The 23,437-nt window shown below is 41.3% G+C and overlaps 1 protein-coding gene across 2 annotated transcripts in view; it reads left to right on the top strand.

Annotated features, from left to right (window-relative positions):
- The window catches only part of fhod1 (formin homology 2 domain containing 1), a 298,364-nt gene that overhangs the window by 209,763 nt on the left and 65,164 nt on the right, over positions 1-23,437 (top strand). For both annotated transcript variants that reach the window (XM_048605595.1, XM_048605594.1), the window contains exon 10: positions 7,133-7,485. In XM_048605595.1, coding sequence (XP_048461552.1) covers positions 7,133-7,485 — 353 coding nt within the window. The remainder of the gene's footprint in view (positions 1-7,132; positions 7,486-23,437) is intronic.

The following is a 23,437-nucleotide window of genomic DNA, read 5'->3' as shown; positions in this document are numbered from 1 at the left end:
GAGGGGATATGAGATATCATTGGCAGATAAGGTTAAGGATAATCCAAAGAGATTGTACAAATACATGAAGAGCGAGAGGGTAAACAGAGAGATCAAGGAGGTCGTCTTGGTGTTGAACCCCAGGAGATGGGAGAGATACTAAATGAATATTTCATGTCTGGTTTTACGGTGGAGAAACAAATAGAGTCTAGATAATGCAGGGAAAACACTTCTTGATGTTTTAAAAATAATTCACATGACAGAAGAGGAAGTTTGGGAGGTCTTAGAGAATATAAAGGTGGATAAATCTGCGGGACCTGATCTAACGTATCCCAGAATGTTGTTGGAAGTAAGGGAGGAAAATACGAGACCCCTTGCAAAAATATTTACTTCATTTATAACTATGGTGAGATGCCTGATGACTGGAGGGTGGCTAATATTGTACCTTTGTTGAAGAAAGGTTGTAAGGAGAAACCGGGAACTATAGACCTGTGAGTCTGACTTCGGCTGTGGATAAATTGTTGCAGGTGATTATAAAAGACAGGATTTATGGGCCTTTAGAAAGGCAAAAATTGGTTAGGGATAGTCAGCATGGTTTTGTGCAATGAAAATCATGTCTCACAAACTTGATTGAGTTTTTTGAGGAAGTTACCAAAAAGATTGATGATGGCAGAGCAGTAGACATTTATTTGGATTTTAGTAAAGGCTTTGACAAGGTTCCACATGGTAGACTAATTAGTAAAAGTTAGGTCACATGAGATTCAGGAGATTAACAGCAGGAGACAGAGTAATAGTGGTTTTTGGACTGGATGCCTGTGACCAGCGGTGTTTCCGCAGGGATTGATTCTGGGTCCTCTTTTGTTTGTCATTTGTATAAATGTTTGGGATGAGAATATAGAAGGCATGGTTATATAAGTTTGTGGATGACACCAAAATTGGTGGCATTGTAGACAATGAAGAAGATTTTCTAAGATTACAAAAGTTTCTTGGTCAAATGGGGCAATGGGCTGAAAAATGGCAGATGGAGTTCAATCTGGGTAGGGGATTGCATTTTGGTACAACAAACCAGGGTAGGGTCTATACAATTAATGATAGGGCCTTGGGTAGTGTTGTAGAACAGAAGGACCTAGGGGTGCAGGTACATAATTCTTTAAAGTTTGTGCCACAAATACACAGGATGGTTAAAAAGGCTTTTGGCACGCTTGCCTTCATTGCTCACTCTTTTCGTAATAGGAGTTGGGGTGTTATGTCAAGGTTGTACAGGACATTGGTGAGGCTTGTTCTGGAATACTGTGTCCAATTCTAGTCGCCCAGTTATAGGAAGGATATTATCAAGCTGGAGAGGGTTCAGAAGAGATTTACCAGGATGTTGCCGGGTATGGAAAGTTTGAGTTATAAGGAAAGGCTGGATAGGCTGGGACTTTTTTCACTTGAGTGTAGGAGATTGAGAGGCGTCCTGATAAAAGATTATAAAATAATGAAAGGTATAGATAGAGTTAATGGTAGTTATATTTTCCCAAAAATGGGGAATTTCAAGACTAGGGGGCACATTTTTAAGGTTAGAGGAGAGAAATTTATAAAAGATATGACAGGCAAATGTTTTACACAGAGGGTGGTTCGTGTGTGGAATGAACTTCCTAAGGAAGTGGTGGATGTGGGTACAATTGTAATGTTTAAAAGCCATTTGGGTAAGTACATGAATAGGAAAGGTTTGAAGGGATAAGGGCCAGGAGCAGGCAGGTGGGACAAGTTTAGTTTGGGATTATGGTCAGCATGGACTGGTTGAACCGTAAGGTCTGTTTCTGTGCTGTATGACTCTGATTCTATGATTCAGGTTTTAAGCATCTGCAGTAGTTTGCTTTTATTTTCCTGTTTTAAAATGTTTATTGTCACAAATAGACCAGCGGCACAAATGACCAAACATTTATTTTTGTCAGCAACTTGTGCTTTAAACTACCAAATAGAAACATGAATACAACTAAAAAAAACCCGACTACTTTGTCAGAAAGCTGTTAAATTGTCCTTTTACGTGGACACTCAGTTCTCCAGAATCAGTCCAAAATGATTTACTTCTGGTCTTTTCCATTTCCAGCCTGGAAACATTTCACTGTGAAAGACAATTCTGGTGTTAAATGTTTTCTAGATACTTCTTCCCATTCAGCTAAGGCTAGACAAATCTTCCAGGCTTGTGTTAACTCACCAGTTATTTTGTCTTCCTATTTGGAATGTGAGCTGCCACCCACATCCCTGCATGGTGAGCCATAGTAGCTGTTCTTTCTATCCCAGAAACCTGCCGATTGAACATGCTTGTGATGTTGTATTGGTTTAGGAAAGCTTACAATCCAGTAATGCAATGAATTCCTTTGTACCTTTCCCAGCTCAAAGCTCAAGAGCATGGCAATGTGTATTGGGGCCAGTTAGCTCAGTTAGCTGAACGATTGGTCTGCAATGCAGAGTGACACCAACAGTGTGGGTTACCATGAAGGACTGATCTTCTCAACTTCTTCCCCTTGGCTGAGGGCTAGTGAGAGTGTGGGACTATGATGACTGTACCTTTTAGTTTTATAAATGGAGAAATTGTTATTGATTAGCCATCTTGCTCTTTTTTTAAACTCTTGGACAATTTAAAACACAACTGTTCACAAGCGGACTCCCTCAACATCTTTGTGGGGTTTTGGAGATTCAGTCTGTTCACTATTAGCACACAGACTGCTGCCATTTTCTCTTGAGTGTAAATATATTGCACCTTTTTCCAAATAAAACAATCCAGCTCCCCCCAACTACACCTCTGAAATCTCTAATGATCAAATCACCCAGGCTTATCACAGGCAGATAGCTGAACAGATCATATGACTCCGTCCATGTACCTTACAGTAAAGATACGGTCCCTTCTGATTGTAACAAATTAACCTGCAATAGGTCTATTGATCTGCTGTGCTCTCTTGATGGAACGTGGAGCTGCTGCATTCTCTATGTATCAATACAGTCTGAAAATTAGCTCAATCAGTTGCTGGGGCTCTCTCATGAGACCTTTCCCCTGGTTTTCATGCAGTCTTGTTCAGCATTTGGAGTCTCTCTTCCTGCGCTTATTTAATCATACAGTACTCCACACTCAGTTTGCTACTGTCTATTGACTCCATTTCCCCCTCTCAATGCTCTTTGCACTTCTTCTGTATGGGTCATTTTCCAAACCTAAATAAACCGCACACCTCTCAATGTGTTTACACCATTTGCTGTTTGGAAGCTGAATTCTAGATCCCCGACCATAATGGAAGTAAAATGTTGGTTACTGAGTGAAAGCTGAACATCTGAAAAGTCCTTAAATTGCAAAAGGAGGAAATATCACTGTCACCGACTCCTCTCATATCAGAAACAAAAGTCAGCACGTTCTTTGTATTCAAGTATGTGAAGTTTGTTACTGTTGTTAACTGAGTAGGTCCTTTGTCCTCAATTTTGAAAGGGTTGCTCCAAAATCTGCCTTTGTTATAAATGATATTACTCCTAATGCAGCAGAAATCCTCAGTCTCTGGCACTGTAGCTTTGGGGAGATTAAACCAGGTCACGTTGGCCCTCATCAAAACTTGTTTCATCTTACGGTGGTGGCCAGAATTGAGCAGATACTACAGCAAGGTGATTGGGCAGAAGTTTCGCAGCCTCCCTGGGGGGATGAGAATGGAGGCTGAGGTGGGAAAATAGCAGGGAGCTGCATCAGGATGACTTCTTTGGGCAATCCCGCTGCTCGGAACATTCCCCAGGGAGACGCTGGAAGATAAGGTCATGAGAAATATGAGCGGGAATTACCCGTTTCCCCCCTTGGGCCTGCTCCACCATTCACTGAGATTGTGGCTGGTCAGACTGTGACCCTAACCACCACTTTCCTACCCCCTCCCCCACTCCATAACCACTGATTCACTTGTCGGTCAAAATTCAGCGTTGGAAACAATCAATGACTCAAACTCCCCTCCTGTATGACAAAGAGAATTTCAAAGACTACTAGTCCCTCTGAGAGAAGAAAGTCCTCCTTGTGATAAGTAGGAGACTCCCTAGTTCCCAATTCAACTACAAAGTGTAACATCCTCCCAACATCGACCCTGTACAGTCCCCTCAGGATCTTATTTCGTTTCAATAAAAACAATTCTCACTCTTTTAAATGCCAATGATCAGGCCTGATTTTCCTCATAAAATAATCCATTTGTCCCAAGAACCAGCCTAGTGGCCCTTGTTTGATTTGCTTCCATCGCCTCCTTAAATACAGAGAACAAAACTGTCCATTTTACACTAGGTGTGTCCTCAGTAATGTCCCATGCACTACAGAGGCAGATAGACAATGATGTAATTGAGGCCCATATGAAGGGTGGCATTACTAGCTCACTGGCACTTTGCCGGTGAGTATATATTCAGCACCAAATGAAGATAGTACCAACCTCATGGAGGCAGGTATAGGGGCAATTAGGGCCGGGGCGCTCCATTCCAAAACAAAGTGGTCCTGGCCAGACCCAGTGCACTATCTAGAGGGCTTTCCTTCCAATCCGATGGACCTGTCATCCAGGATTCCTGGATTATTCTATTTAATTTTATCCTGAGAGAGTGCCTTTATTGTGAGGTTCCTTTGAAGTCTCTTGCCTGCTCCAGCAGTGCTCACCTCTCCCTGTAGGCCTCCAATGCTGTGAAGCCTCTGGGCAGCAACTTCAAAAATCGCCTGCCTCTGGGAATATTGCTGAGCCCATCTCGCTGTGAGCAGCAACAGGCTTAGGATCCCCATTCGGTCCCAATGCCTGAGGCCCAGAGCCCATACTAAAATCCAGCAGAATCAGTCTGACTGTTGTGACTAGAAAGTTGGTAATAAATGAAACAAACAAATGATTTCATGCAGTCTTTAATTGGAATGGATGGTATTTAAAAGGATGAAGCAGTTTGCCATTATGAACTGTAGGAAACAGTTCATTTTCTTTGAAATGCAAACACCAAAACTTCATTCCTTTCATAGTTCTTTGCTCTTGCCCCGTAGAGCTCAATAAATCCGTGTGTTTTTCCATAATTAGCTCAGTGCTGAACACTCCTTGGGTTTTCAGTACTTTTCCCCTTGTTCCACTAAATATGTGTAAAAATATTTTTATGTTTCCACTGCTGAATGTTGTGTGAAATCCAGGAGTAAAAACCCACAGTTAAGTCGGATCGTACATGCAAAATCAGATGGCACTTGCAGAAATAGGAAAACCTGTTGTCCTGTGTAACGTGATATGCCTTTGAAGCTTTGCCTGTGGACAGATTAACTATGTAGCAAGACTTGGATCTCTGATTCCTTATATGGCATAACTGAGCTATTTTTAGAGTTCTCTAGAATGATCTCAGTTTTTTTTTGGTTAAAAGTCCATTTCAAAAGTATTGGATAATGCTGAGTTTATCCATAACCTTTATTATTGGCGTTTCGTTACTGTTCCAGATCATGATCAGAATTCTCATAGAAATGATCATTTTTTAAAAAACATGTCTTGAAATTTTTGTTCCTCCATATTTATACACACACAATTACAAAAATAAATATGAAAAGTTGCTGAATTGTCTTGGGATGTTAGGGAAAATGTCTGGTTTAGGTATGGAATATTTATTTATTGCTTTGCTTTGTTGCTTTTTTCTTGTTCTCCCTTTGTCCTCCAGAATAGCTGTTTCCCCCTTCTGTCCACCCCTTTTGTTGTTGCCTTTATGAGCAGACTTGCTAAAAAGTTCCTGTCCACTCTTGTATGTAGACTCACTGCACGTAAGGGACAAAACAACCTACTGAAGAGGAAACCTGGCAAAATGTCCAGTAAAAAGAATGGAGAGTCCCTGGCTCAATCTGAAAAAGGTTTCTGATTTCAGAAACATAAAAATGTGTAGTTAAAATTGACCTTTCAACTTTACTGGCAGAGCTTTAGTCTGCACACAGTCTTAGAGTCATACAACACGTAAACAGACCCTTCGGTCCAACCAGTCCACACTGAACATAATCCGAAGCTAAACTAGTCCCACCTCCCTGCTCCTGGCCTATATCCCTCCAAACCTTTCCTATTCATGTCCTTACCCAAGTGTCTTTTAAACATTGTAATTATGCCCACATCCACTACTTCCTCAGGAAAGCACCCTTTGTGTAAAAGATTTGCCCCTCATGCCTTTTAAAAATCTGTCGTCTCTCACCTTAAAAATGTGCACCCTTGGTCTTGAAATTCCCCCATCCTAGGGAAAAGACACCTACCATTAACCCTATCTATACCTTTCATGATTTTATAAACCTCTATAAGGTCCCCTCTCAACCTCCTATGCTCCAGTGAAAAAGGTTCCGGCCTATTCAGCCTTTCTTTATGACTCAAACCACCTATGCCCAGCAACATCCTGGTAAATCTCTTCTTAGCCCTTTACAGCTTGATAGTATCCTTCGTATAACTGGGCGACCAGAACTGGACACAGTACTCCAGAAGAGACCTCACCGATGTCCATTACAACCTCAACGTGTCTTCCTAACTCCTGTATGCAAAGGATTGAGCAATGTTCCCCTTCACTTCCATCCAGAGGGCAACCATTTTTGAGGGTCAGAGACATTTTATATTGAGTAAACTCGACAGTTGCTGGACCATTTTAAAAAAAATTGTTTCTGTATCTATGATGACAAATTACATTTATATTGTATCTTTGATGCAAAAAGCTGTCTCAAGGGACAAATAAAACTGTACGCCAGTCCATGGAAGATTATGCAAAGCCAGCTGACTAAATGTTTGCTCAAGGTTTGCTCAAGTTGGAGAGGTTTAAAAAAGGATTGGCAGGGTTTAGGGCCTAAGCTGCTGAAGGCATGGCCACTAATAGTGGAGCTGTAAAACCAAGCACAAGTCAGATCACATCCCTGAGTTAATCTCAAGTAAATATAGAAAGTTTAAAAACTGGTGTCTTTTTGCATTAATGGTGGCAATCTACCTAGATGCTGGTCTGCTTTATATTGTGATTTGCACATCACTGTGTTTAGTTCTATTTATAAAATAATTCTATTGTCTTCACTCTGATTTGGGATTTGACAGCAGAAATGTTGCCCCAAAGTTGTGCGTTCCTCTGCATATGAAGATGTATGTTACTCACTGAAATAGTGAATGTGGTCTAGAGCTGACTGTGACTTCCTTTTACCCAGAATGCACTGAAGCACGAAGATGGTGAAGATGACGGACAGATGCCAAATGCACGTAGAGACCGGAGGAAGCTGACCCCAAATGGGGACGATGGACGGAAAAATAGGCGGTCATTTGGACAAAACATGGCTGAGATAGCAACCAGCCCAGTACCAGCAACAGCACACAGCCCAACGCCAGGAAAAGTGAGTCCAAGCACTCCTACACAGTTCGATGTAAAGAGTTCAAAGGTGATTTCTATTCAGTCCGCACAAGCAGCTGCCCAAAGCCATTCTGCGACACCTTCACCCACACCAGTAACTCCTACATGTGACTTAAATTCACCGTCTACAAACCAAGTGAAATCTTCAACAGAGTAAGTTATTACATTAAATATAATCTGTGTGATATTAACAGTTGCTTTATATTGGACACTAAGCTAGAGCTGGAATTCAGAATTATGTTTTTCTGTGGCTTATTAATGTAATTTTTCACTCAGTGAAGACAGTGCTGAAGTCCAACAATAGCAAATATGTGAACAGCCCTATTTTTGCTGAGATGATTGAGTGAACTGAAGCATTTCCAGCATAACAAGTAACTAAATATTTTAAAAGGAAGTACAGCATTGGCGGCAAAGCTTACTGGGATGTCCAAGGTCATGAAAGACTTCATGCATACAAGTTCTTTCGTCCTTTCAGTGACTGGATAGCAGCTGGCCTTTACAGTGCAGCTGCTGGTTTGTAAATTTGCATCGATAGTACATTTTTCATACACATTCAGTTCCATTTTAAAGAGAGGAATCTACTAACTGTCATTTGTATTATCATCAAAGAAGAATTCAATAAGTCTTTAATTTGTGGAATGATGCATGACACTGCTGGCTTATGTCTTAAATAGTGTTTTATGAGGAACATCAGTGATGTAACCTGAGATCTTATGTCAGTACAAACATGTTTTTATCCTATTAATATTTTTGGCCCTTTGCCTTTTTAACCACAGCATGCCATTGTTCTGTGATATCCAGCAGCAATGGTACATTAGGTTCTGGCCTGATAGGTAAAAGCTAAGGAATTAAGTACTATCTTGTCATGCTATGTTGGAATCGCCTTGGCGTCTTAGAGCTGCATACACGTGCTTGCTTCTTGTTCTGTTGCCCAGTGTTGAATCCAACCCAAAAATGAAAAACATGTGTATTTTGTCCAGATATGATAACTGGACTCGCCGCCTTTTGGCATGGCATGGAGAAACATTCACACTGCCCAGCTCATCCTTGTAGCAGTACTGTCTCTGAGCGAAAGCCTGCTTAGCATTCCTGATTTAAAGAGGATGATGGGGAATTAGCTCATAGCGAACCACAATTATCTGCGAGTTATTGAAGTGGCCATATTTTACCATGTTAGTACATAGATCACAGAAATAATGAAAGTCAGTTTTAAAAATTGTCTATCTGTAAAGCAGATGCAGTAACTGTCCAAACTTATTAAGGAAACAAAATGCAGGACACTGAAACAAGCACTTAAAAAAAAAAACAGGCCTATAAATCGCTATAATAATGCACAAGGATTCCTAACTTGCCCCAGCAGTCCAGCCAATTTATCCAACCAAAGCCAACAGATCAGAAAGATACCAAATTCAACATCTGATCGATTGCGAACATATGAATGATGTTGGACACAAATACTATCCAGCCTGTCTGATATAATTATGGTGCTTGGTATATCACCGCAACATGCACTGTTCACCTCACTTTAATCCATGTGGTCTCTCGAGTGAGGCAGTCAACTGAGCAAAACGTCCACCCAAATAGAGGATTGAAGAGAGGGGTGTTGGCAAGATCTGATTGCCCACTCATCCAGGCAATCCAAAGCAGCTCAGGAGATCTCTCTCTGACCAGGAATTACCAGAATTAGCTTCCCTTTGGTCAGATGCGATCTTTACTGATCCAGCTCTCACACGAAGGGATCCAGCAAATCAGCCTGCACCGTGTGAGACAGCATCCTGCCCCAGAGACTCACCGTCCTTTCCCTGGGAAAGAGAATGCTCTTGATAAACAGGAAGAAAGATTAATATTTATATATTATATTTGATTGCCTGTCCCAAAGCACTTGCCACTCAATGACGATCTGATCTTTCATTCTTTAAAATTGTTATCTCCTCAATCTGTTTATTTAGCCCAGACAATCAAGTTTGGTGAAGTTAAGTGAAGTTTATGAGGAAGTTTAGCGTCCTAACTCTATAGCCCATCTCGTTAACTGGTATGTTTTACACCAGAAATTATTCCCATTGTTGTCTTCAGTGCCATTTCCAAAGCCTATTTTGTGGGGAGACTAAAACTAGGCACATAATCCAAGTGTGTCCTGATCAACACCTTGTGCAAGGATAAACCAATATGCCTTGACCCAGTGTACTTGTCCAAATTAAACTTCACTTGCCAAGTCATAAGTCCAACCTTTCAGTACATCAGGATCCACCTGAGGCAGTCAAGCATCTTCAACATGCATGGAAGATTCCACAGAAATCCTGTAGATTTTCAAGTCATTTCCTCCAACATCTCCAAACAGACCTGAATCCATTTGTAAATTCATATTGCCTACATCTTGCATGCCAGTTTTCAATCTAGCTCTTAACACTAATACTGAAGACTTTGGTCTTGAAACCTCTTGCCTAGCACATAGATAAAGCTTTTGAAAGTCTAACTGGATAACATCTTAAAACATCTACAGAGTTTCCATTTTCTACCTTGTTCATATTTCTTAAAGAAACAACTAGATTTGTAAGACATGATCTATTTCCATGAAACCGTATTGGATGTCCTCAACAAAGGGTAGGCCATGACCTTATCACTGGACCATTAATCTAGAGACCCAGGAAATGTTCTGAGGACCTAGGTTTGAATGCCACTGTGGAAGATGATGGCCTACATGTGACTGTAGACCACAGTAATGTGATTGACTCTTACATGCTCTCTGGACAAGTGAGGGAAGGGCAATAAATGCTGGCCTGACCTGTGACATTCACATCATGTAAATGAATAAAAGCAAAATGTCCCTTTCTAACCAAGTAACCATGTATTGCTTCCCATATGAGGTCTTTGCAATGAATTTGTCTTCCACAGTGTTTTCGTCTCATTCTTAAAATTCTATTTGTCTTCTACTTCAGTCTCATCATGACCTAGTGCATGGCATGAATAAACTACCCTAGATGACGTCTCTGGCTGATGCTAACTGTTGATTCACTGCACTCCAGTCATGTAAAAGATTTGGTAGACTATATAACGTTCCATAACATGGGTCTTCTGTGACCTTTGACCCCATGAGACAAACGTTTAAATTTCTAGACTGTAGCGAAGTAACAGTTGTAATTAGATGTCATCTATGTTTAAGATTTTTTAAAAAGGGATATTTTCTTTGCATTTGATGGAACCCATTAAATAGCAGGTTAGAAGGCTCGAACGGCACAGTGCATTGCTGAGATTTGAAATGGACTGCCTGAGGGGGTTTTTTAGAAACAGTTTAATTTTCATTCATTCATGGGATGTGGGCGGATTTGGAATAGACAGCAAAAGGAAATTGAATATGTACTTGAAAAGGAAAATTTTATAGGGCTACGCGGTAAGAGATAGGAAATGAATGAATAGTTTTTTTTACCAAAAGACATGATAGGCTTGCTGTGTTGGGTGATTCTTTGACCGTACTGAGATGGGACCTGATTAATGCAGTTGATGTTGATTTGGACATGGTGGACTGGTTGGTGCTGGAGATGTTTTAAGTTACTGGTGTTTCATTGTTGAAGTGTGGTACACTGTTTGTGGCTGATCCTTTACCATTTTCAAAGAACTCTGAATCCCTAAATTTGCCAGTTTCCAATCTAGCTGTTTATCTTACCACTAAGACTTTGGTCTTGTAACCTTTTGTCTAGCAGATACATAAAAGCCTTTGAAAGTCTCAAAAGTCTGCAAGTCCATATATCCTACAGTGTGGAAACAGGCCATTCAGCCCATCCAGTCCGCACCAACCCTCCGAAGAGCATCTCACCCAGACCCAACCCCCTATCCTATCCCTGTAACTCTGCATTTCTCATGGCTAACCCACCTGCACATCCCTGGACTGTGGGAGGAAACCAATGCAGACGCGGGGAGAATGTGCAAACTCCACACAGACAGTCGCCCAGGTCTGGAATCGAATCTGGGTCCCTGATGCTGTGAGGCAGCAGTGCTAACCACTGAAGCACCAAATTTACTGCCATTTTATCATGTTAGTCCCATCTGCATGAACCATTCAAAAGCTAATATGAGAAAGGCCATCCATTAAGATCAGCATTAGCTGATAAATCTTGGTCTCCTACGAATTATTTAATGAGGATGATTTGAACATGAGTCACCACTTATTGTAAATGATAATACTGATTTACTGGAAATAAGTTGTTAATAACAGGCAATTTTGTTTCAGACTTCAAGTGACAATTATTAACCTATAATTGGAAATACAGCAAATAATATGAAAACTACCTGTCTTTTAAAAAGAAACTTTGGCCTTCAAGCTACTTATGAACACATTCCTGTACTATCTAATACTTGATCCATTACTTATACCTTTATCTACACAGTAAAATCCAGCTTCATACTGAATGTTTCTGACTGGGACTCTAATGCCAGAAGATTATCATGTCACATTGCTCAGTCTTAGCTAGAATGCCTATCCAAGGCAGTAATGTGTATGTTGAATCTGTGTTTGGGGGATATTTTACAAATAAAACATGAGGAAGGGATGGGAATAGGCCCAAAGAGGTGAAAGGTCAGGAAATGCAACAGAAAATCACTGACTTAAATAATATGAGATAATTGTCTGACAAAATGACTTTAAAGAGACACCCCTAAACTATCTGGTCAACACCAGTTAGCCACAACAATAATATTTGATTTGTGGTATGGTCAGCCAATGTTTATTTTATCATTCCCTTTCTTTCTGAAGATAAAATTAAATTGTAAGATAGACACCAACTCATGAAATTTGATCGCTGTTTAAAGGAGAAAGGAATGCTGGTAGAATATTTCAACAAGGTTATCTGATTATCTGTCTCTTTGACGAAAAATAGTCATTGCCCTGTCTCTCATTTTTCAGGAGTTATCATTGACTGTGTTGTTTGTTTTTTTTCTCACTGAGGTGTCCTTAGTTTATGTCTTTGCTCTGACCACTATGCCCAATTTAGCCCATGGTTTGACATTCTTGAGAACTTCCCTTGACTCATTATTCAATCAAAGTGTCATATAGCATGGAAACAGACCCTTCAGTCCGACACTTCTGTGCCAACCGGATATCCTAAATTAATCTTGTCCCATTTGCCAGCATTTGGCCCATACCCTTCTAAACTCTTTCTATTCATATACCCACCCACTTCTCTTTTAAATGTTGTAATTGTACCAGTGTCTACCACTTCCTTCGGTGCTTGGAGAAGCTGGTCATGGCCCACATCAACTCCAGTCTCCCAACCTGTCTTGATCGCCTACAATTTGCTGACTGATGTAACAGGTCCACAGCAGATGCAGTATCCCTAGCCTTGCACTCGTCCCTGGAACATCAGGACATCGAAGACACCTACATCAGATTCCTGCTGTTGACTACAGCTCTGCCTTCAACACCATTATCCCCTCCAGACCGACCTCAAAACTCCATGACCTTGGTCTCAACTCTGCCCTCTGCAATTGGATCCTCGGCTTTCTGACCCACAGGCCGCAATTAGTGAAGATAGGTAACTGCACCTCCTCCATAATGACACTCAACGCTAGAGCCCCCCAAGAATGTGTCCTCAGCCCCCTACTGTCTTTCCCGTACACCCACAACTGTGTTGCCAAATTCCAAACAAATGCCATCTACACATTCGCTGATGACAGCACTGTGGTAGGATGGGTATCTAACAATGACGAGTCAAAATACAGAAGAGAAGTAGAGGGCTTGGTTGTGCAATGAGAACAGCTGCTCTCTCAATGTCTGCAAAACTAAAGAACTGACTATTGACCTCAGAAAGAAAGGAGGAGAACACGCCCCCACCTACGTCAACGGAACTGAGGTTGAGAGGGTGGAAAATGTCAAGTTCCTCTGAGTGACGATAACTGACAACTTGTCCTGGACTTCTCATGTAGATGCGACTGTCAAGAAGGCACAACAATGCCTCTTCTTCCTCAGGCGGCTCAGGAAATTTGGCATGTCCATAAGGTCCCTCACCAACTTCTATTGATGCACCACTGAAAGCATACTGTCTGGGTGCATAAGAAACTACGCAACATTGTGTGCACAACCCAGACCATCACAGAAAACAACCTTCCATCCACAGAATCCATTTACACGGCTCGCTGCCACGGAAAGGCTGCCAACATCATCAAAGACCCCTTCCACCCTGGTACTGATCTCCAACAATTTCTTCCGTCAGGCAGAAGGTACAGAAGCCTGAACACACACACAAGCAGGTTCCGGAATAGCTTCTTCCCAGTGTCATTGGACTGATGAATGGACTCTCTAGCCTCAAATAATACTGATCTTGCTAACATCAATCTCACCTAGCGCACGCCCTGTGCAATGTAACCTGTATGCCTCTGTGTAAATTTTTAACAACCTTTAATCAGTACATCCTTGCTTCCTCTGATCTGCCTGTATTGCTCATAAACAAAGCTTTTCACTGTACTCCGGTACATGTGACAATAAATCAATCAATCAATCAGCTCATTCCATACACGCACCTTCCTCTGCATGAAAAAGTTGCCCCTTGGGTCCATTTTAACTCTTTCCCCTCTCACCTTTAACCTATGCCCTCTAGTTTTGGAATCCGTTCTCCTGCCCATCATGATTTTATAAACCTCAATAAGGTCAGCCCTCAGCCTCCAGTGCTCCAAGCTTATTCCACCTCTCCGTATAGCTCAAACCTTCCAACCCCGGCAACATCCTTGTGAACCTTCTCTGAACCCTTTCAAGTTTAACAACAACTTTCCTGTAGCAGGGAGACCAGAATTGAATGCAGTATTCCAAAAGTGGCCTAACCAATGTCCTGTGCAGTCCTTTATCTAAAATGACAGATTGAGCCTCGATAATTTTGCCAGAGCTCAAGTTGAATATTTAGAGAAATCTTCAGGCAGATGTCACTGTCGCCTGCAATTCAGTTTTGCAAGCAAGCAGATTGGAGTCAGAAAGGAAAGGTTAAATACTCCAATCCAGTCCCAACACTGCCTTGTTTCCATAAAGTACAAACACGTTCAGATTATATCTTTGCTTTGGTAATTTATGCCTAGTTACGAAGCCCAGCATCCCATTATACTTTTCAACTGTTTTATGACTTTGCCCTCACACATCTGAACTGCTATTCCCTAGGACACAACTTACTTCTTCAGATACAGTGGCAGTTTTAATCTGGAAATTAAGGTTTCCTGTCAGGGTTGCTTAGATTCCGAATGGTTTAATCAGTGGGTTGGTGCTCGTGAAACCAGGTGAATCGCAGATTGGAATCTGAAGCATCCTCAGGCAGAGGGAGCCAAAGTTAAGATTTTCACGAGTACCTGCCTGCTTCCGATTCAAACTGAGGGTGATGTTCTTCCCTAGGGGTCTGTTATTCATGGTGAATCAGTGCCTGCTGAACTCGTAAATACCTTGTTCTTTCAGTGGTAGTCCTAGTTTGGAAATAACCCTGTTTACCAGGGGAACTGGGGGAATGAGGGTGAACCGCGTCATCTTCCCGCATACATCAGACATGACATTCTAAATGTATTTGCACGTTTAATCAATTACAGTTTAACTGCTGTGCTAATAGCGTTGCACATAAAAGTTGTCAGTGGTTTATACCACAGAAATGTATAACCTGTCATCCATTTGCTCAACACATTTTAATCCAGCTGTGTGTTGTTTCTGATCAGTGCAAGGCTCCCCGAATTATAAAATAACGTGCAGTGTATTGATAGAAAGCAGGGAAATGTGATTCCAATTATATTCAACAAATTGTATTCTCACAAGTTGACATGTTAGTTCTATGGCTAGGGCTAAGCAGGAAATCTGGTACCTTTCAAAACATTTTTGATTTGGCTACCAAATATTTGTGGGAATCTGTCAATCTATAGCATCCCTTCATTTCCTTTCACTGAAATTTTCAATAAAGATAGAACAACGGGGGAGTACTGTGGTGTGTGCTATATCCAGGACACATTATTGGATCAAGGAAGGACTGACCTAATGAAGAAAAGTACTCCATGTATATGGCTGGCTGAAGAAACTAAGAGGGGAGAAAACAGGCAGTGAGATTTGCTAACTACTTTGCTTCACATGCACGATAGCATTGCTGCCCAGTCTTAAAAGTCATCTGAGCACCTTGCGCTCAGATGTATCCGTACCACAGCTGTGAGCTAAGGCTGCTGCAAAGGGAAACCCTTATGATTCACACTCAGCAGTGTTTTTCACATGTGTCCTCATTGCTTGCTTCTCCAGCCTTTCTGAAGGGAGACTGAGACATTTGATGAGAGATGATGATTAGGATCATACTGAGGGCAAGCCAAAGGAGATATTAGGACAAGTGACCAAAAACTTGGTCAATGAGGTTCATTTTAAGGAGAGAGACCATTCATCCCATCATGCCTGTGCTATCTATTCGAATGAGCTTCCATGCAGTTCCTTTCTCTGGTTTTTTTCCCTGTACTCCTGCAACTTTTTCATGTTCAAGAATTTATCCAGTTCTCTTTTGAAAATATTGTTGAATATTGAAAATATTATTTTGCACCACCCATTCAGGCAATGTATCTCAGACCTGTATAACTCACTGTGGGTAAAACAGAATCTGGTTCTTTTCCAAGTTTGTTAAATCTGCCTCCTCTGGTAGTTAACCCTTCTGCCACTTGAAACAGTTTCTGCTTATTTACTCTATCAAAGTCTTGAATCCCTCCATTGAATCTCCGAACCTTTCTTGCTCTTAGGGGAATAAATCCAGTTTCTCTTACTCTTCACAGAACTGAAGCCCCACATCCTGATACCATTCTGGTCAATCTCTAAAGCCTCTTTCTATGGCCTTGGAATTCTTCCTAAAGAGTAGTGCCCAGAATTGGGATCAGATTTTTGACTGCAGCCTAAACGGGGGAGATTTAGAAATTAATAATCTACTTTATTTGACACACATTAAGTGACAATAACAGTTAAAGCAAACTTGCCTGTGTTCACTCAATTCAAAACATTGTGCAAAAAATGTAACAAAATCCAGTCTTTTCAGAGCTAACTTATTTCAATTTCCCGTGAATTATGTTAATCATCACCTTTTTTCCATAACCTCTTCACATTGAGATGTTCCTTAAAATGAACCTCTTTGACCAAGTTTTTGGTCCCTTGTCCTAATGTCTCCTTTGGCTTGCCCTCAGTTTGCCTTATAACGCTTCTGTCAAGTGCCTTGAGATGTTTTGCTGCTGAAGAAATATATAAATACAAGATGTAGATACTTTGCGGTGTTGCCTGAAGAATTCTGCCTCGATGACAAACTTGACATTTGCCAGTTCCATGTTTTTAGATTTAAGTAACTAATTACAAATGTCAGTGTCAGCTCGAGAGGAACGGTAGATCACGATCCAGTACTTGAATCAGCACAACCAAAAAAAAACTTGCCACTGTTTTTCAGACTCCCTTGGCTGTTCCACACTGACCACACTTCAAAACAATTCAATATGTGTGTTTTGAGGTTTGTTCTGAGCAATATGTTAAGCCAGTATCAATGGTAATTCTTTCCTCTGTACAGTTGAACTGCATCTTTATTTAAATCTGTGATTACGTTAGATTCCTAACAGCAAGAATTTCTCTTTATTCATTCATGGGTTGTAGGCTAGCTAGACTAAGATTTATTGCCTATCTTTAATTGCCCTGGAGAAGGTGACCGTGAGCTGTCTTCTTGAACCACTTGGCATATGGGGACACCCAGAGTGCTGTGAGGAAGAAGTGAGTTCCAGGGTTTTGACCCACTGACAATGAAGGAATGGCGATATACTTCCAAGTCAGAAGAGTGTGTGGCTTGGAGGGGAGCTTGCAGCTTCTCATATTCCCATGCATCTGCTGCCCTTGTCCTTCCAGAGGGTAAAGGTTGTGGGTTTGGAAAGTTCTGCAGAAAGAGGCTTGGTGAGTGTCTGCAGGTGTAACTTGTGGATGGTACACTTAGCTGCCACTATGCATAGACGATGAATGGAGTACCAATCAAATGGGCTGCTTTGTTCCACATAGTGTCAAGCAACTTGTCACCATTAACTGCCTAAGGCTTACTCTTGAAATTAAAAGACTGGGATCTTTATAATTATGGATATTAAAAGTGAGTGGTAATATGAATTGAGCTGAAAGGTGGTTTCCAGTAAGTTTTGATGTGGGAAAACTTCAGGACCCTGGAGCAACCTTGTAATGATGCCACAGAGCTGCGCATCACTGAGCATAAATAGCACAGGGTGGATGGAGTTAGGACAGTCTGGAAGCATACACCACCCTACTCCAGAGTACACAGCATTAAACTAGAATTTAGAGAGTCTCAAGAACAAATGGATGTGGATGCACAGAAGATGATAGATGAGTCCTTAGATAATATGACTAGAAGATCAGAATGTGGTATAGCTATGAATGCCATGTCCAGCAGTATTATGTGTAGTAAATACTACTATTTTGAACAAGCCTGAAGACATTTCTTGACTTTGCCTTCTCCTCGTTCACTCTGTCTCTAACCCAAGCTATAGGGTGGTGTCAAATCCCACGATAAAAGAAGATCAGGAGTAACAATTCTGTAAAAATAAAGATCTTAACAATTGGGGTTCTTTCTTTAATAAAGGCAAAATACAGTGGATGCTGGAAATCTGAAACAAGTACTGAGAATGCTCAGAAACTCAGCAGGTCTCACAGCATCTGTGGAGAAAGAAACAGAGTTAATGTTTTGAATCCAGTATGACTTTTTTTTTCAGTTCTTTGTCTTGCTTTCCATGTCACCTTGGACATGCCATACCCCACTTTCATTTCCCATAATACCTGCCTCTGCCTCATTCCAGGAGGTAAAGAGCCCAAAATAGGATAGAAAAATTCAAGATGAGTTGTAGGCTGACTGACATTCAGCTCTTCACCCCCTTTGGGGAGAAGGTCCTGACTCTAACCACCTTGAGCAGCTGACTGACCGTGTCCAAGCCCCTAGACTGGGGTCAAAAGCTGCCCTTGATTTATTGAGGTTAGACCCCCTGACCAAAGCTATCACCCTTGATTTACAACACAATACAGCACAGGTACAGGCCCTTTGGCCCACCAAGCCTGCACTGATTCCCATTTCTTATTTAGACCCACTATTTATTGCCCATATGCAGTTTCTAACCCCTGTTTGCCTCCCGTTCATATGTCTATCGAGATATGCCTTAAATGTTGCTAACGTGCCCGCTTCCACCACCTCCACTGGCAGTCCATTCCAGGCACTCACCACTCTCTGTATGATAAACTTTCCTTGCTCTTCTCCTCTAAACTTTCGCCCTTTCATCTTGAACTTGTGCCCTGTTGGAGTTGACTTGACCACCCTGGGAAAAAGCCTCTGACTATCCACCTTGTAAGTGTTTCTTGTAATTTTGTGGACACCTATCAGGTCGTCCCTCAGCCTCCATCTTTTTATTGGAAACAACCCGAGTTTATCCAACCTCTCCTCATAACTAAAACTCTCCAGACCAGACAATATCATGGTAACCCTTCTCTGCACCCTCTGCAAAGCAACCATGCCCTTCTGGTAGTGTGGAGACCAGAATTACACACAATATTCTGAATGTGGCCTAACTAAAGTTTTGTACAGCTGTAACATAACTTGCCAACTTTTATATCCAAAGCCCTGGCCAATGAAAGCAAAGGTGCTGCATGCCTTCTTGATCACGTTCCATCTGTGTTGCCACTTTGAGGGATCCTTGAAACTGTATACCAAGGTCTCTCTGTATATAAGGGTTCTGCCATTTTGTTTTTTTCTTCGCACCTGGATTTGTTCTTCCAAAATGCATCACCTCGCATTTGTCTGGATCAAACTCCATCTGCCATTTCTCTGCCCAAACCTGCAAGCTGTCTATATCCTGCTGTATCCTTTGACAGTCCTCCTCACTGTCTGCAGCTCCACCAATTTTGGTGCCATCCACAAACCTAATAATCAGACCACCGACATTTTCCTCCAGAGTATTTATGTACATTACAAACAACAAAGCTCCCAGCACTGATCCCTGCAGAATACCACCAGTTACTGATCTCTATTTCGAAAAGTACCTTTCCGCTGTTACTCTGTCTTCTATGACCAAGCCAGTTTTATATCCATCTAACCAGCCTACCCTGAATCCCATGCGACTCTACCTTCTGTACCAGCCTTTCGTGAGATAGCTTATTGAATGCCTTACTAAAGTCCATGTAGACAATATCCCCTCTGCCCTTCTTTCATCAATCATTCTTGTCATGACCTCAAAGATGTGACTGCTGACATCATGACAAATTTCCTGGCTTTGTGTCTGTGTTAAACTGCAAGGCAAGACAGAAATATAGTGAGCCTGGTACCTTTGATTGAAGAGGCAAAGCACAAAATGATGAGGAAAGGTAATGCAAGGCAAGGGTGCTGTGAGCATCCAGGTGGGCTCAGAGTGAGTGACTACAATGACAGCAAGCAGAAAGCCTCGAGGTGCAGCTTCCTGAAGTCCATCAGCTGTGTGTGTCCCTGCGTGCACAGTGCATGACAGTGATAGCTGCTGGTACAGCGGGGATATGCAGCAGTGTCCTGCAAGTGGATCAGAGATTACCATGAGGACTGGCACATGTTGGATGCCAGTATCTATGGATGTAGGGTGCATGGTACCCATGGATTTGGAGATGATGGTGCCAAGTATCCAAAATGGAGGTCCTTGTCAGATATTCTTCTGTCCATTTTCTGCGACGTATTTGGTAAGATGAGAAGTTGAATGTGAATGAGGCGAGTTGGGGAAATCATAAAGCATTTGAAAAGCTACAATCCCCTTAATTGGCAACTTGGTGCTGCATTGTGAATAACTCACTCCACCACTGGACAACTGCACAGAAGATGCAGCGAGTTGCTCCGGACATCGAGATTGACCTCATTGGTCTTCCTGACCGATTCTGCAATGAATCTCAACGTAGACCACATTGCTCAGACTCCGATAAGATTCTGTCTCTTGTGGTGAAAAATAGCAACAAGTTGGTTAGGAGCCTTGTTGCTGCCGTAGAGGAACAAACGTTCCTGAGTCTTGACTTTGAGAAGTGTACATGTGAGGTTGTGAGTAATGGTTGACCACCAAGAGTAAATAAACACCAGGAGACTGCTGTGGTGCCAAATTAAGCTGGAGCCATCATGAATGTCTACTACTATTATATCTGGCCAGCACACATGTTTGTAGGATTGGTTGTTGAAACATGAAGCTATACCCAGTCGAATAAAACATTAACCCACTGTGTACTAATTCCACTTTGTAATGTTCACAAAATGCACTTCTATTATAGCCAAAATAATCCTGCATTATTTCACCATCTGCTCCTTCCTTATGTCATTAATTTTCTCTTGTAGTGAACAAAGAAAATGAAGCCTTGCATTTACACATTGCCTTTTATGGCCTGAGAACATCCCATAAGAGTGTTACACTCAGTCACACACTTTTGAAGAATAGTTCCTATTGTAAGAAATGCAGAAGATCATTTTCAAGAAAAAGGTGACAACAATGAGAATCAAATCACCCCTTTATGGTAGTGGCCGGGGATAAATATTGATCAAGTCAGTGAGGAAAGCCCTCATGCTGTTCAAATTGTGCCATGAGGCCTGGTATATCTGCCAGAGAGTCTAGATGAGGCTTTGGTTTAACAACCCATCTGAAAGATGATATCTCTAATAGTGCAACATGCCCCTTGGTCCTTCAGTGAAGTGTCAGTCTTGATTGTGTGCTCTGGTCTCTTGATGGGACAGGAGCCCACAGCATCCTGACTCTGAAGTGAGTGTTGGACCAGCTGGACCGGGCCTAACGTAATGCTATAAGGGTGAAGGGAATGGTTTCTTGCCTTTCTAGAATAACTTTGACGCATGCAACCTACCCATTTCTCCCCATGTACTTTGTTATTTCTTTCCTTTCATTGTCTGAATGGTGACTTCAGCTGTATACTGTTAATAATATACAGGAGTAATAAGAATAAATGTAACATGAAACAGCTTCATTCGGCCCAGACAAGAGGGGACTAAATCTCGCCACAAATGTTAAGAAAACTTATACTGTCAATTGGACTTGAAAAGTAAGGGTGTTATTCCATTGGACAGAAACTTTCTGTTCCCTGTCCCCTCCCACCAATCCATTTTGGTCAATCAGACTATTAAACTATCAGCATTTGTTGTCACCACTCAGTGTTTTAGAAGTTTCTCAAATTGGACATCCCTTTGTGCAATAATGGGGCTCTTTTCCGATAAAGGTCAGAGACTGTAACCACTAATGTTTCTGGTATGCTTTGTTTTGCTACAATTAAGATTACTTATTGGTAGTCTGGTGGATTATTTTTGGCAGGTTCAGACTGATTCCAACTGTGAACTCTGGTTATTGTTGCCACTCGAGTCTTGGATTGAAGCTAATATTTTGGATGAGAAATGCGATAAATAAAAGAACATTCCAGGTTTGAGCCCAAAACTAGAAGTGAATTCAATCCATTGCTATGATTTAGGCTAGGGAATAGGTCTATAGAGATGTGATGACAAGCATAGTACAGAATAGATACATTCCAACCAATAAGAAAGATTTTAAGGGACAGGCCTGCTAACTGTGGTCAACTAAAAAAAGTCAAAGATAGTATCAAACTATGGAGAGACGCAGTGGTTCAAAGGTTAGCACTGCTGCCTCACAGTGACAGGGACCTGGGTTCGATTCCACCCTTGGGTGGAATTCTGTACAGAGTTTGCATGTTCTCCCTGTGTCCAAATGGGTTTCCTCCCACAGTCCAGAAATGTGCAGGTTTGGTGGATTGGCCAAGGGAAAGGCACAGTTATATGGATAGGATAGGGGGATGGGGCCTGATCTGGGTGGGATGTCTTGGAGGGTTAGTATGGACTCAAAGAGCCAAATGGCCTGCTTCCACACTGTAGGTGATTTTAAAAAAACTCAAAGGAAAAGATATATCATTCTGTATAGATAGACACCAGGTCAGAGGATTAGACAACACAAAACAAAAGAGCAAAGGGTTAGTAAAAGATTAATAAGGAGACAAAAATGAGAGTACAAGAGAAAGTTAGCCAAAAATATAAAACCAGATGTGAAATGTTTCTTCAGATGTTTAAAAGAGTTAACAAAATTAGTTTTGGTCCTGTAGAAAATGAGCCTGGGGGAATTGGTAATCCAGAATAAAGGGATGACAGATTAATTGGACAGATATTTAGTGTCAGTCTTAACAGGTAGCATCCCCGAAATAGCTGTAAATCAGGAATTGAAACGAAGGAGGAGCTCAAGAAAATTATAATTACCAGGGAAGTAGCACTGAGTAAATTGTTGGAGACTGTGAGTTGACAAATCTTGGGTCCTGATGGATTTCATCCTAGTGTCTTAAAAGAAGTAGCTAGTGAAATAGTTGATGTGTTGGTTTTCATTTACCAAGACCCATTAGATTCAGGGAAAGTTCCTTTAAATTGGAAAATAGCTAATATAACTCCTTTTATTCAAAAAGGGAAGGAGACAGAAAGGAGGAAACTACAGGTCAGTTAGTTTAACATCTATCATAGGGAAAATATTAGACATATTGTTATAAATTATTATTATTGAAGATATAATTTATACTATTGAAGATGTTATAACAGGCACTTTCAAAGTTGAAAATCACACAACAGCAGGTTATGATCCAATGGGCTTATTTGAAATCACAAGCTTTCAAAGCACTGCTCCTTCCTTGGGTGCAGTGAGAGAGGGCACACAGATACAGAGTTTATAGACATAGAGATCAAAGGATCATACAACTGGTGTGAGATAGAAGATTGGCTGTTTAACGTGAAGCAGAGAGGAGGCATAAGTGGGTCATTTTTTTAAGGCTGGCAAAATGTCACAAGTGGTGTACCACAGGAGTCAGTGCTGGGTCTCCGACTCTTCATAATTTATATGAATAATTGAATGAAGGGACTGAAGGTATGGTAGCTACATTTGCTGATGACACAAAGATAGGTAGGCAGGTGAATTAGGAAGAGGACATAAGGAGCCTACAAAGGGACATAGATAAGTTAAGTGAGTGGGCAAATATTTGGCAAACAGAATACAATGTAGGAATGTGTGAAATAGTTCATTTTGGTAAAATACCAGACAGAGCAAGGGTGGATGA

The sequence above is a fragment of the Rhincodon typus genome, chromosome 15 (genome assembly GCF_021869965.1).
Source record: "Rhincodon typus isolate 14 chromosome 15, sRhiTyp1.1, whole genome shotgun sequence".
NCBI classification, from domain to species: Eukaryota; Metazoa; Chordata; class Chondrichthyes; order Orectolobiformes; family Rhincodontidae; genus Rhincodon; species Rhincodon typus.
Note: the sequence above shows the minus strand (reverse complement) of the source record. Positions and strands in the feature narration are given on the sequence as shown.